This window comes from Lycium barbarum, chromosome 2 (genome assembly GCF_019175385.1).
Source record: "Lycium barbarum isolate Lr01 chromosome 2, ASM1917538v2, whole genome shotgun sequence".
Classification (NCBI taxonomy): domain Eukaryota; kingdom Viridiplantae; phylum Streptophyta; class Magnoliopsida; order Solanales; family Solanaceae; genus Lycium; species Lycium barbarum.
The window spans coordinates 29545856-29562412 of NC_083338.1; the positions used below are offsets into that span (position 1 = coordinate 29545856).

General features: G+C 35.6%; 1 protein-coding gene across 1 annotated transcript in view; it reads left to right on the forward strand.

The window, feature by feature from the left end:
- LOC132628488 (uncharacterized) overlaps window positions 1-16321 on the forward strand; it is an 88357-nt gene extending 72036 nt beyond the window's left edge. Inside the window, exon 2 of the mRNA XM_060344264.1 lies at window positions 15599-16321. Coding sequence (XP_060200247.1) covers window positions 15599-16164 — 566 coding nt within the window. The 3' untranslated portion in view covers window positions 16165-16321. The remainder of the gene's footprint in view (window positions 1-15598) is intronic.
- Window positions 16322-16557: the final 236 nt, after the last annotated feature.

Genomic DNA, 16557 nt, shown 5'->3' on the forward strand with positions numbered 1-16557 from the left:
TAAAATTGGGAAATCAAGAAATAGCTCAACATTCTTATACCGTCATTGAAATCGTAAACTTGGAACCTTTAAACATAAAACCTTTCTCATCATAGTCATCATAATAATATTCTCATTTTTGACATCATTGTTGTCATTGAAAAACATATCCATCGTCGTTATCATAAGAGCTCACATAATCACAACCTTTGGTTTGGAAAGTACGAATATTTTGGAAAACATTTATGGGTTAACAAGAAAGAAATCATGCCTCGGAATCTTAGACTTTTAACCTTTGATAACAAGGAAAATATGGAAGCATTTATGAAGTCATAATCTGGGGATCATGCCTTTGAAAGAAAGGGACGAGCTTTAACATACTTGTTCGACCTCCTATTAGCTACGCTTATTTGTCCGAGCTCGCAAGTCTACATTTAAGAGGAGTTACACTAACGTTAGACTCTTTATTGCACACTTGTTCCAAGTTTCAAATCAAACTATTCCACATTCTGCCGAAAATCGGGCAACATCTCCCCTGTTTATATGCCTAGCCCAAAATTACAATTCAGCAACCAATCAACGACAACAATAATACCAACATCAATAACACTATTATTCATGCCAATATATTCCATAAACATCCCACACGATGTTTTTCAACATACAACAACAACATACACTTTCTTCCATCCCAATCAAGGAGTATAATCTCATCAACACACCAACAATGTTAGATACCATTTCTATACGCATAAATCAGTCCATTCACACGGCCACAACATGTTCCAAAATAGCCCATAACACAACAACTACAACACACAACACTTTATGACCTTTCCTCTATAACTTTTTTCATTTTTAAGGCTTGCTAGACCTTCACATAACCTCAAAATAGGAGATAGGATGAAAAAAATACCTTATACTTGAATAAACTCAGCCACATCAACCTTTTCCAACACCAAGATTAGGTAGAAGCAAGAACAATCACCTTTCACGGACTAGTTTGGCGTAATCTTGTTAAATTCTTGATTTATTGGACTATAATGTTTGGGGAGGTGTGGAGAATTTTATAGGACCTTTTATAATGTTACTTTGCTGAAAATAATGAGGTTTATGGGGTATTTATACCCCTCCTAGGTCGGTTTCACCGACCTCCTCATGTGGGGCCCGCGGAGCCATGTTGGCAGCTTAGGGTCTTGCTCTTAAAATGGCCATAAATTTTGATCCTGATATGGTGTGAGGGCCCACGAACTACGGTTGGAAATATATTTAAATTATCTACAACTTTCATTCTTTGTGTTTTTCCAAATTCCAAAATTATAATAGCGTTTTGGCCCCTCCAAATCAGGTCATCCGAAAACGTATCTTTAAATCATCCTTTTGGAGGGCTTATGCCCATATTTTGCTTAAGGGTCCTTCTTAGGACTTGCTCAACTTCACATGTACTACTCATATATCTCCAAATATGTCCTTTATAAAATCCCGACATGTGGGCCCCACCTTAACTTATGGTTACGGGGGCTATCGTCAAGTAACTTGTTAACTGATTTACTCCATACGATCTCTGAATGTCATATATATATTCTTATACTCCGATAACATAATCTTCATCCCTAATCATTGTATAACTTTTCTCTCCCTTGGGCTCATACTAAGCCGTCGACAGTCTTGATAACGCGAAATTTCCCGGGGTGTAACAACTAATGCTCCGGTAGTGTTCATGAATATGATAAATAATGTATTCAGGCCTCTCTTGGATTTATTCGTAATAGTATTCATTGACGATATTCTGGTATACTCTCGCACAGAATCAAAACATATAGATCATTTACGTATTGTTCTTGTAATTCTTCGAACCCGAGAATTTTATGCAAAATTTTCAAAGTGCGAGTTTTGGCTGAATTCTGTGACATTTTTGGGTCATGTTATTTCAGATGATGGCATTCGAGTTAATACTCAGAAAATTGAAGTTGTGAAGACTTGGCTAAGGCCTACGACGCCCACAGAAGTCCGTAGTTTTCTGGGATTGGCAGGTTACTATAGAAGGTTCGTTGAAGAATTTTCTTCTATTTCAGCCCCATTGACGAAGCTAACCCAAAAGTCAGATAAATTTCAGTGGAATGATGCTTGTGAACGCAACTTCCAAGAGTTGAAGGACAGATTAACCTCGGCCCCAGTCTTGACACTCCCAGAAGGGTTAGATGGTTATGTTGTATATTGTGATGATTTCGGTGTTGGGTTAGGATGTGTGTTAATGTAGCACGGTCAAGTCATCGCTTATGCTTCGAGCCAGCTGGGGAAACATGAAAAGAACTACCCAACTCATGATCTCGAATTGGCTGCAGTTATTCATGTATTAAAGATGTGGAGACATTACCAGTATGGTGTGCATGTTGATATTTATACAGACCACAAGAGTCTTCAATACATTTTCAAACAGAAGGAGTTAAATCTGCAGCAGAGGCTATGGTTAGAATTATTGAAAGATTATGATGTGAGTATTTTATACCACCCCGGAAAGGAAAATGTAGTAGCTAATACGCTTAGCCGCCGATCAATGGGCAGCCTATGTGAAGTTCCTTCGGATTCATGAGAAGAAAGAATTGATTCATGAGCTCCACCAACTAGCTAATCTTGGAGTACATCTAATTGATTCAAGTAGTACAGGAATTGATATTAATAATCCCATAGTTTCGTCTATGAATATGGAAGTAAAAGAGCGTCAATACGAAGATCCTCAATTGAGCCATTATAGAGACTCATTTAACAAAAAAAAAAGAGTCCCCATTTGAAACTTCTATGGATGGAATTCTTAGATACCGAGGCAGGCTATATGTTCCGAATGTTGCAGAATTACGTCACCGAATTCTAGAAGAAGCTCATTATTCTCGGTATTCTATTCATCCAGGAGCAACAAAGATGTATCATGATCTCAAGTTGATATATTGGTGGGATGGCATGAAAAAAGAAATAGTAGAATTTGTAGCTCAATGCCCAAACTGTCAGCAAGTGAAAATCGAGCATCAAAAGCCAGGAGGATTATTGCAGGTAATGGAAATCCCTACTTGGAAATGGGAAGTGATCAACATGGATTTTACTGTGGGGTTACCCCATTCCCGAGGTAAGTATGATTCCATATGGGTGATCGTGGACAGACTCACGAAAGAAGCTCATTTTCTTCCAGTCAGAACCACATACTCAGCAGAAGATTATGCAAAGTTGTATCTCAAGGAGATGGGTCAAGTAGCTTATGAATTGGACTTGCCTCCAGAACATGAATCGGTCCATCCAGTTTTCCATGTATCAATGCTCCGCAAGTGTGTTGGAGATCCTACCAGGATTGTCCCGATAGATGATGTTCAAGTGACAAAAAAGCTAGTCTATAAAGAAATGCCCATTGCCATATTAGACAGGCAAGTACGGAGACTTCGAAATAAGGAAGTGGCCTCAGTTAAAGTCTTATGGCCAAATAACAACCGAGAAGAAATGACTTGGGAAGCAGAAGAGAGTATGAAATCCAAATACTCACACTTATTTCAGCCCCCGGAAGAGAGCCAAGATGCAACACCAAGATTATGAGGTATGTATGTTTTCAATTTATGCATATGGGTCGTGTGTGGCCAACTTATATTGCTATTGTGTTGTGGCCCTGTGAGGCAATGTTATTGTGGGCTGTTGTGACAGGATGGTAGTGCCATATTACAGGGGAAACTCTGGTGAAATTTTCGTAGAAGTCCCGAGTGCTTAACATTCGAGGACGAATGTTCCAAAAGGGGGGAAGAATGTTACACCTCAGAAATTTCCTGTTAACGTACAGTGAATAGACTAACGAAGGGCACGACGTATATGATGTTTTGATAAATAAGAAATAGCATTTGATGATCCTAATCGAGATTTCAAAGACATTTGAGGTAAGGGAAGAAAGTTGTCAAGGAAAGCAAGGGATATGTTGTGTGTCGGGCAAGATTTATGAGTACCGAATTAATGATGGCTTAATGATATTTTGGAGAAGAGTTATAATGTCCCTTAGATTGTTAATGAAGTGTTAAACAAGTGTCAAGAAGGTTCCATAAGGATTGGAGGTCAAACGAGTCGACGAGAATGAACTTCGGAAAGCTGGGCATTATACGGCCCAACATACTGGCCGTATGTTAAGCCGTATGTTGTGCCCAGAATGGAGCCTTCACTGGACCAAATCTACGGCCAAACATACGGCAAGTATAATTTATACGGACCATATGTTGGTCCGTAGAATCTGGTCGGGACAGTTTCTAAATTAAATATAAGGGACCAACCTCATTTCATTTATTTCATTTCCTCACTTCACACTTCAAGAATTCTCTAGAACCCTCTCCAATCTTCATCCACAAAAACCCAAGAGAAATCTATGATCAACTTCATCAAAACAATAAAACCAAGTGTAAGAAGCTCATTGAAGTTCATCTAAGCCAAGAAATTCCAATGGAAGTGAACTAGGGTTTTGGTGCAAGAAGAGTATTTCCACTCAAGGCTTATTCTTCAATTATCTAAGGTGAGTTTTATGATCATTCCATGTTGTTTAAGGTAATGAGTGGTTGAAAGACTTGGATTGTAGAAGGAAATAGAAAATGTGTCAAGAATGCAAGAATAGTGACATTTTGAGTAGTATTTTGGAATGAGTCGTGAATATTGATATGTTGTGATTATAAGTATGCTATAAGTGACATTTAGAACATGGGATAAGTATTATATGTGAGAAAATGCAATAGTGAACTATGACCATGATTATGGAGGAACTGAAGTGAAATTGTGAAATGTGAATAATGTAGATGAATGATAATTGTTGTTTATAATATTGTGAATTTTGTTATGGATGTTCGGGAGCTGATATGTAAAATGAGGAAAGTTGTATAAACAAAGGAAACGCTGCCCAATTTTCTCTAGCATTAGTAAGCACGTTCATATAATCGATTAGCTAATGTTGATGCGAATTCTCTTGAAGGTAGAAACGTGAGCGTTGAAGAAGAATAATCAAGCGATAGAATTGTTAAACGAAAGAGGTATGTAAGGCTAATCCTTTCCTTCTAAGGCATGACTCCTATGGCATGAATCTTCCTATTTTTCCACGATCTTCCTAAATAACGGAAATTATGATTCCATAACTATAAAGAGCTACATACGCACACGATAAAGAAAAGAGATACGATACGAGCATGATAATGATGATGATGAGTTTAAGTATAGAGAATCCTAGAGTAATATACGATGTCCATGAGGTTAGTGATCCTAAGTATGGTTCCATTGATGCTTTTCCTTGTGTATACTCACCTTAAAATGTTAGTCCCCTCAAGGTGAGGCATAATGATTATGATCACTCCATAATGTAATCGGGGGTTCACGACCTTATGTCACCCCGACATAGCCATAGTTGCCTTCAAGCTCTAATGTATGTTTTGATGATAAATGCTTAATGATGCTAAGTTAAGATAAGGTCATGATATGCCTATGAGATGTATAATAATGATAAGTTTATGTTGACTATATGACGATACGATTCCACCGTGCCTAGTTGGCCGGACATGTCACCGCGAAGGCGGGATGCATACGATTCCACCGTGCCTAAATGTCCGGGCATGTCACCGCTAAGGCGAGCTGCATACGATTCCACCGTGCCTAAATGGTCGGGCATGTCACTGCTAAGGCGGGCTACTATGGTTACACCGAGCCTAGAAGGCCGGACATGATCACCACTAGTGGGCCGCGTATGATGTTTACCCGGACGCGGGTTAACGATGATGACATATATATATATATATATATATATATATATATATATATATATATGATACGATAATGTATGCGCTATGATGATACATTTACTACGATTATATACGATATATGTGTGAAATGTATCCACCCTTAAAAGTTACGCAGGTTATATCTTCATCTTATGTCTTATGATTTCTCTATTATGTTCATTTCATTCATGCCTTACATACTCAGTACAATGTTCGTACTGACGTCCATTTTATTTGGACGCTGTGTTCATGCCCACAGGTAGACAGGGAGGTGATCCAGACTCATAGGAGATACTAGCAGACTTTGATAGCGCCCCATTATTCCAGAGGTACCATTGATTTATTCTTTTTTGTATATGTATGTTTTGGGCATGACGGGGTCCTGTCCCGTCCCTATGTCTAGCACTCTAGTAGAGGCTCGTAGATACGTATGTGTGGGTAGTATGGTCTCACGATGTCCTTATTTTATGTATATTATTTTGATAGCCGAAGGGTTTATGTATATAAAGGTAAGTATGTTTCAAAGTGAAAAGTGGTCTTTCCCATGATTTGAGTATAAGATAAATGAATGAACGCTTGATGTGTAATGGTATAAGCGGTGCTCGGTGGTTAGCTCCGGGTACCCGTCATGGCCCCTAGTCGGGTCGTGACATTTAGCTCCCGTAATATCAAAAATCCTATTCTGAAGGATCAACACTGTTTCAAGAGGGTCTTTCTATGTGTTGTGATCTCATTGTTGGCCTATGATTGTAGAATATTGTGTGTATTACTGGTATATAAAACTTTTAAAATTTACCTTGTGTCTTCTCCTAAATGCTGTCCTTAACATGGTAAGAAAGAAAGATAAGTATATTTTTGTGAATAAGTGACTGTTGTACTTAGAAAATAGGTTGTATATACATAGGATATACCAAGGTATACCAAACATATGCAAGTTCTGTATAACTATGGTATATATGAACTCATATATCTGGTATACATGGGGTATATCTCTCTAATAAAAAAAAACTAAAATTATGTGTTTTGCATCATAATGATATCAGTTGGGCCAAGTCCCTTGTCTGCTTAACATGTTGGGCCATTCTTTGTGCATTGCATCTTAATGTGTACTTGGGCTTCATCGTTTTTGTCAATTGTTGAGAATCTGGGCTTTTCCCATTAATTTTTCTTGTATCAACTGGGTTGAATATTACTTGTGCGCATATTAACTGCTTGGATACATTTAATCTTCTATTTATGTATGTGAGAGTAGTTAGTTGTGGTAACTGCTTGGATACATTTAATCTTCTATTTATGTATGTGAGTGTAGTTAGTTGTGGTAAATAAATGGTTCGGGTTTTAAATGCTTTCTAATTCACTTTCCCTTCTTCCCTTTTCCTGTTGCATGTGAAACAACCACGGGCCATTTGGGCCGCCTTCTACTGCATTAACCTGTTGGACCTGAGGCCTAACTTCTTCTTTGAATTGAGTCCAGATATGAAGAAAAGGAAATTAAAAGGGAAGCTAATATTATTTGAAGGCCCACCTATAGATGAAAATAGGCAACTGGTGGGCTTATGTACCACCCCAACGAGGGGCATCACGGGCACCCGGCTCTATCGACCGAGTACCACCTGGCGTATACTGACATAATCTCAATACAACTATCCTGGCTTGAAATGTGAGCTTACTATAACATAGAAAACAGCTGCACGCAGAAGAGGCCCAGTACACTGGAAAACATATGAATTCTACATACATCATACTGTCGATAAGCCTCTAGGAGTGCATATACATAACATATGAACATAACACATACCAAAAGAGCAAACCCTGTACAATGGCACTTGCTGACGATCTGCTGAAGCTGATAATCCTACTGAAGAGGTCCTCTACTCGGTCTGTCAGGACCTGCAGCATCCCGTAGGATGGGACGTCAGTACGGATAAAATGTACTGAATATGTAAGGCAGGAAACAATAACGTAAGTAAGACATAGGTATAAAAGAATAGAAGTAACCTGAGCCATCTGAGGACGTGCAATACGGAAATGCATGAGTTTGAAAAATCAATGCAAATGTGTGTGTGTGTGTGTGTGTGTGTATACACATATAGTACATCATCATCGTATCATCATTATCCTGCGTTCGGGGCATCCCGCGTCCAGGGTAATATCATAACATGCCCACTGTAGTGGTGTGCACATCTACGTGCCTGTCCGGCCGACTATAGCGCGGCGCGGTGTAGTAAAATATATATATATATATATATATATATATATATATATATATATATATATATATATATATATATATATATATATATATATATATATATATATATATATATATATATATATATGGAATTCGGGCCTTTCAGAGTGACGTAAGGTCGGTAACCTCCGAGTGAATTATGGAATTCGTATCGAATCCAAAGAAATAACTTAAGGATGATAAACATGATAATATTTCAAGAATAAATCAAATAATTAAGGCATTAAAATTTGAATTACATAGCATAGGAATGGAGTGAATTGTTATGGAATGCTCGTGTTCATATTCTAGTTGGATTCGTGCCAAAGAAAGAGGAAAACGAACACCTTACATACCTTAGTTATCAAGCCGTTACTTGAAGAAATTCCCTATTCTGAATCTTGTTCTTCCCTTGCACCTAATTGAAGGATATGCCCTTATTTAGGCCCCAACATGTTCGTATATCACATATATAGGTTGTATATCGAAGGACAATTCGGGGCTCTAAAAATTCGAGCAGCATTTCCCCAGTTTCTACTACGTTTCCAAGATCACAACAACATCCCAATCAATATCTACAACACATCAGTCAATTCAATATCCATATCACCTCTTCCACTACATTCCACAAAAACATATAACGCCCTCGTCTCAATTTATCCTAATACGTGCTTAACTCGTGACCACGACTCCGATTAAATGTAGTTATACCAATATGGAGCAAGATCCTTACCTTAATAGACTTAGTTGACTCTTTGAAGGCTTGGATTCGAAATTCCACCTTCCTCGAATCGTCCTGGGAACAATCACGAGAATTACGATATTATAACGAACTTCCCAAGCTAGTTAGTATGCAAATTTTGGTGGATTCTTGATCTAAGGAGTTAGAGGTGTTAGCAGAGATGGATGGAGGATTCTAGAGCTCAAAATAAGTGCAAATTATGATAAAAGTGGAGAGAAAGGGTATTTATATGGTGGAATGTCGGTTTCGCACCGACTCACTATTTAGCCTTCGCAATTTGGCTCGCGATCGTGGAGAAGCCTGTGATAGCCTATCTTGAAACGCCCAGAATTTTCTACTCCGGTGTCGTATCGATGATCGGTTTGTTTCATAGGAAGCTAGACTCAATTAACTTCAATTTAAATAGGTTATGCGTCCCATAACTCCTTATATACTAGGAGATAAACCTCCCTCATGTTGGACAAAAAATTATGTCCGGAATTCTACCAAATTTTCCTAAAGTTTTGACAAACTTAATTCGTTCATTTCGCTTGATCCCGAAACCTTTAGAAACTTTCTTAGCACTTGTTAGAAGTCTTCCTTAACCTTATAAGAGTTCCATAACCTTTTGGGACTTACGTTAGTTTACTTACGATGCAAACGACGTGACATTTTTCGAGGTGTAACAGCTTAGGTAGGCCCACCAGCCTAACTCTTCTCCATTTCCATTCTATTTATATGATGTGTATTTGTAAAAACACTTATATAATATTGAAACCCTATGGATGTTAGAACTTAGGAAAATGATTAGTATTATTAGGATGTCGCCTAAACACTTTTAAAACCTCACTTAATCTAGCACTTGCATGAAATCAATATTTTTCTAAAGTTTAAAACTGGTTCAAAACAGTTGCTTAAGTCTGAATGATCTTTAAAGGGAACTGAATAGAGGATTTGGGCCTTCCGCCTTTGTGGAAAAATCTGGAAATAAGTTTTGGGCCTCAAGCCCGCATCATAACATTGAAACTATTTCTCTATGCACTTCAACGTAAATTGGAATAAAAATCAAAAAAGAATTTAAAGGTTGTTTGGGATAATTGGCAAAAAGGATACTTTTCTTAGAACTTGTACAAAATTTTGATAAGGTTAAAGGTTTGGAACTTCAGGATCTGAAACGGACTGTGATTGCATAATTTTGGATAGATTTTCAAAGAAAAGAAAGTATATTTTTGGGCCAAAAGCCCAACTAAAGGGCAAAAATTAAAGAGAATTATACTTGGGCCATTTTTGAGGAAAGATGGCTTTGGGAAGTTGAACATTGTGGGACTATGAGCTTCAATTAAGGATAACTGAACTTAATGAACTTTCAAGTCCTATTATATACTTATATTAAAAAAAGGAGATATACTACATATTTTCTTATATATATAATAAAACCTATAAGAACTAAGCTCATTTTATTATGATCAAAATAGTAGTGACTCTACTCGGGAGAAATTCGGTGTGTGTCTTAGTCCGGCAATAAAGTGAGTTGAACACTTATACTGATTGAAACCAAAAACCCCCCTTTTCTAAGGGGACATTTTACCGAAATTTTGAATTTATGATAAAGAATGACATTTTGTGGTAAAGTAAACACTTTGAGCAAATAATTACAATAATCACATATTGAAGCTCGTAAATCAACCGTATTCTATGGATCTTTAATACTAGGGTGCTTAAAACCTTCCCAGGAGATCACCAGAACTCTTATCTCGAAGTCTGCTCCAAAAAGAAATTTTCTCTTGCTTGAATAAACCGTTTTATCCCAATTTTTCCTAATTTTCCTTGAATAAATTATGTGGCGATTCTAAAAAATACTAAAATTCAATTAGAGCACTAACAACCTTTTAGTAGCTTTTATGCGCCCCTATAAAAGTGAGCTGTAACAGCCACTACCGAGGGACCCACCACCAACTGAAATTAACTTCATCAACCCCCCACTAAAGGAGATCAATTTCATCAATCCACCATCTCCATCCTCAGAAATGATTTTTAAAAAAGATTGGTCGGGGGAAAAGTTGCTAAAGAAAGATCGAAATTAAATGGTGTACCTTACTGTATTATTAGTAGTATATTATATAGTAGAGAGCAATGTGCGGTCTGAGTCTTTTGTGACACCTTGTTAAATTTTAACTAGCAAAGTACATAAAAAATAAATGGATTGTAGGTGACAACAGGATGGCATAAAAATATTGGGGAGAGAATTTGGACACCTCGGTTCATAAAATTTAATAAATACCCGTGTTTATTTTAAGCAAATTGTTGGATCATGTAGCATGCGGATAACCTTTTTTTGCCCTTCAAATAGTGTGCATAATTGTGGGATAAATAGTATTAGGCATTTGTAAGTCGCCCCTAAATGTATTTACATGAAATCATAACATGTTTAATATCTATTTAGACAACACTTCGATTGATGAAATCATAATAAAAGGGAGTATAGTGTTTTGGAAAAAGCAGGTTGTCTGAAAAAAGTGAAGATAAGCATTATGTGCGTAAGTTAGTCAAGTCACCTTGAAAACAAAGGTGAGAATAAGTGTTTAAAGAAAGTTTAACATTTTGAATATGTGAGTATGTTCTGCTAAATTCTAGCTCCACAATTTTGCTAAGTTTAGTAACGGCCATGGGCTTTCTTCTCACTGAAATTTCCCACACAAAATTGTGTGTTCTTTCTTTTCGTTGTCATTGCTTTCATATATTGTTGCTCATAACATAATAATCTTATTAATCACATGAGGAACCGTAGATTGTTCAATGTGATATTTTACTCAATTTTTTTTACTTCTTTTTTCCAAGTTAACTTGTGGATGTACGCCTTTAAGTAAATAAATTGTTACGTTAATTTTGTTTTTCCTATTTCAGGATGAACTTATATTTCCCTATACGTTCAGCACATCAACATTCTGAAAGATTCAAGCTGTTTAAATATATAGGCGGAAATCATGCCTCAACTTTGTTGGGGAAAAAAAATAACTCACTCATAGAACGTAAAGAGTTCTTCACAATTTGCATCTTTAAAGTATGCACGTTTTTGTAAAACCTTATTTTATTTCTTTTAGTGATTTGCAGCCTAATTTGGTTATTTCGTTGCAAATTAATAAAAAAAAAATCTCAATTATTTACCAGGGCAAACTAGCTAAGAAGTTATAATGAACTAAACATAAAGAGATGATTTAATTTTTTTTTCAAAAAACAAAAACAATATTGAATAAAAGACATTTTCTCGTTCCTTTCCATTCAAAGACCCACACACTCCAGATTGACCAGTACCTTTGATTATACGAAAAATGCTCAAATATGCCATCAAACTATCGGAAATGACTCATTTATGTGCCACCCGTGAATAGTTTGGCTCATTTATGCTATCGCCATTACGGCAATGGCTCCTCCATGCCATTGCCGCTGCCAAAATGGCTCATCCATGTCATTTCTCATTAACGTCGGTTTTACAATACCAGTTATGACACGTGGCCTCCAACTGAATTATGGTTGTGGGTGGGTCGGGTGAATGGGTCGGGTTTTTTTTACTAATTTGGGATTTAAAATTGAGCTAGTTTATAAGCGACGTGGACCTCTAATTTTTGAGGCCACGTGTCATCCTAGTATTGTAAAACCAGTGTTAATGAAAAATGGCATGGATGAACCATTTTGGTAATGGTGATGGAATAAATGAGCCAAATTATTCACGAGTGGCATAAATGAGCCATTTCCGATAGTTCGATGACATATTTGAGCCTTTTCCGTTGATTATATCCAAATATATACATTGCAAACTAAACTATAATTAAGTGATAGTAAGAACTAAAATATGATGGGACTATGGTTGATCCATATATATGATAAGAATGATCACGGGAGAAATTGTAAAGTCGTTGTGAAACAAATTCAAGTATTAAGCTTTAATAATTTGTAGTTTAATTCCTTACCATTTCTATTTCGTGATGATTGTTGTGTTGCTAAAGTTTGAATTCAATAAATTATCACAATGCAAAAGATTTAAGGGCAAGACAAAATAGCATGTCATTGCAGTACAATTTGTGTATTATATTTAGGTCCTTTTCTGTCACTGTCAGCGGCCACACGCATATCATGCAAATTCAAACAAAATTTAAATTACACACATTAACAGTCTTAAAAAAAATTTAATTTTCGTTTTGACATGGTACAAGTTAATTTTTTTTCCAGGTTACTAAATATATTATTGACTTGATATTTGGCTTATTTTTGTTATTTTGGCTTAAAAATAAGTGATTAAAAGCACTTTTTTTAATCTTTACCCAAACATTACATGCAAAAGTTCTTAAAAGTTATTTTAGCTTAAAATCACCTAAAATAAGCAAATCCAAATAGGCTCTAAGTTTGGTGGGTTTTCCCTGGTAAAATCTCGATAAGGTCTAGGATGCAAGTGTTTTTCGGATTAATAAGGATTTTGAAGGAGGAAGGCCTTAAGACATTTTTTGAAAACTATTTTTTGAAAAAACTTTGGGGGTTGATTTTGAAGGTCAGATAACTTTTGAGGAATTAATTAGCGTTAATACTAATCGGGGCCTTTCACCTAATTAAAAAGAACTTGGAGTCTTCACTGCTAATTACAAATTTTTCAGGGTCCCTTTAGTTAACTATCCTCAAATACTTCACAAATCATAACTAAAGCAATGTAATTTAACCTGAGGTTCCCACCTTTCTTTTATCAGGCTACTTAAAAAATATTATGGATGGTTACCTACATCATTTAATTGATTTGGTAGATTACAAAAATCCAGTCGTAGGTACCTATTGTGCTTCGCCAAGGCTTCTTGTAGATTTGAATACTTCATAACTATGAAGCCACAAACAGAAGATTTAGAATATCAGAGTGCAATCCTGACCCCGACATTTAGAATATCATTTCTTTTTCCGATATATAAAATAGGAGATTTCACTAAGTTGTTTCTTAGGAAATGTCGAATCAAACTATTTGTCCTTAGTTCAACAAAAAAAGCACGGGCTTCCTCGCAAGAAGAATTTTTTTTTGTCTTGATTCCAATTCAATACTAAACAAGTCCGAAGTAATTGAATACTTGTGTCAGAAATTCCTCGAATCGGTTTGTCATTTCCATAAAGGATATAATTGTAACTCTGATTTGTCTGATTTGTCTTAGAGCTTTTGAGTTCTTTTCAAGGTATGTTCAATTCTCAGTTTCTTTTTCTTTTTTGGGCCACCAGTTGTTTTTGAACTAATCTATGTGTGATGTGAGTTTCTATGTGCTCCTATACGCACGAGCAACCACATTTTGAAACTTATATGTGTAGATTCTACTGCTTTAGATCTGCTTGTTTTTGAGTTTTTATATTCTGAACTATGTGATTTTATGGATGAATTTATGACATCTTCAATGTATGGAAACCGAAAATCAAGAGAAATGACATAACAAAAGCAAATCTAGAATTTTAAGTGAGTGAGTGTAAATTCTACTGCACTAAGTCTTTCATTTGTGACAAGAGATATAAAATTTAGTTACCATTATCATAAGGTACGATCAGCCCCTAATAGCAAAACATGTTTTTCAGATATATTTAATAAACATGGTACTAATCATGGTTAAATATAAATATTAAGTACTCGCATTTAAAAAAACAAAGAAAATAGAAAAAGTACTTCCATTTAATTCTCTTCACCTTTCATTAGTCATCTCCAAAAATTTGGAATAAATTCATTGAATTAACGTTACAACACATGTTAACGAAAAATGTGAATGATTAACTTAGTAAAAGGTTGTGAATTGCTATAATAGGTCATCTAAATACAGGTATTTTATGAAAAAGTGATTTACCAAAATTATATATTTTCGATCTTATAAAAGTTTTTTATATTCAAATCCCCAATAGTTTTAGAATTCTTTTGTCCAATTTAATTTTTTTTATAAATTTGTCCAGCTTATATTGATTTTTTGATATTTTTTGACAAAGTGACAACAGTATTGTTTTAGTTAATTTATAATATATTTATGATTTACAGCACTTCTTAATCGTAGTTACTTAATTGCTTTGACACAACTAGTTAATGTCATATAAAAACAAGTTTTTATGTAGATAATTCAAATGATACGTAAAGATATTATATTTTGGTGTCGACTTTTTAGGATATGATTATTTTGTTGCCAAATATGGATAAACTTAAATGGTTAGTAATATCTATCTTTAATCATGGTTGGGGTACTTATTTAATTAAACAAATCTGGACCTTTGATTCTTAAATAGACAAATGTCACACATCTATATATAAACTTGGTGAAATGGAGAGGAGCTGGATCATTTAAGTTTTTTGATATAAAATTTATATATTTGCAAACTCATAAAAAGTATTTATAAGTCACAATAATTTTCTTTTCTATCTGTATGATATTTGATTTTCGGAGTCGGCAGTTTGGTTTTCGTTTGCTTATTTCTTTTTTATTTGAATTTCCTTCTAGAAACATCGGAAGCGATCGGTTACGTGAAACCTCATATTGATAAAGGTTCATTAAATAATTTTATATACTTTTCCATTTCAATTTGTTTGTCTTACTTTCCTTTTTACTTCGTTTAAAAAGAATGCATCTTTCCATTTTTTATATTCCAACTTTCCACATGTTTAAGACCATAAGATTAAAAGGTGTTTGGGTATATTCTACATATCTTTAGTTTAAGACCACAAGATTCAAAAGCCTTCTTTACTATCATAAACTCCGTGTCAAGTCAAAACCAAACAAACAAATTGAAATGGAGGGAGAAAAGAAAGAGTTCCTAATCATAATTGAAGTGTATGCATGTCTGGTCTGAGGGACTTTCATGTTTTTTTTTTTTTAGAAGAATTCTCTTTTCATGAAGCAACGGCCTCCAAGGTTGAACTTCAGGCAAATGAGGCAGTGAAAAAACCATCAGAAACAAAGAGAGTCAAAAAATCCACCAACCAAATAGGCGAAAGTTCTGTTGTCTTGCCGCGTGTTGTACGCATTTACATGGCGGACAGTGACGCCACGGACTCGTCTAGTGATGAGGATGAGAAGCTTCATGGAGAGGTGTCCAAGCGACTTAAAAAAATGTGTATAAAGGAAATCATCATTGAAAATGGAAAGACCAGGGTCATTTCAAAAAAGAAGAAAGATATAATGCTGCTGCAAGAAAATGTGAAGAAGTACAGGGGAGTTAGACAAAGAAAATGGGGCAGATCGGCAGCAGAGATTCGTGATCCAAGAAAAAAAGCTCGGGTTTGGTTGGGAACTTTTGACACTGCTATTGAAGCTGCTTTGGCTTATGACAATGCAGCCATTGAAATAAGAGGGGCTAATGCAGTAACAAACATCCTCAAGCCACCACCGAAGGAAACCAACAACATCAAAATCAACTTCAACGTGCCACCGCTAAGGGAGACAGAAGACGGATCTGTAGTTTAATTAAACTTGACGGGTTCAACCTTCTGTAGGTGGATCCATTGTAACTTTGAAATTATGAGTTCAAAAGTTAATATTTGTTGAACTTTTAGTCGTTTTCACATATACATTTATGTCCCATGTGAAGAATACTAGGTTCCTTTGAACCAATTAAACAAAGGCAGCATGTTAGCATATATGTTTTAATGTATATGAAAGTTGACATGTTATTGTATATGACATATGACATGTATCTGTCTTGACGCACTTGTATGAATCAACCAAGGCTGTTGTAAGATCCTTCAGGATACTGTCAAGTTCATGCAATGTAAGTACTATATGAACTGAGGGAAAAAAATTACAAGGAACAATTACTTTCTTTTATTCTTCGAAATAAATATCCTCTCTTTAAACAGT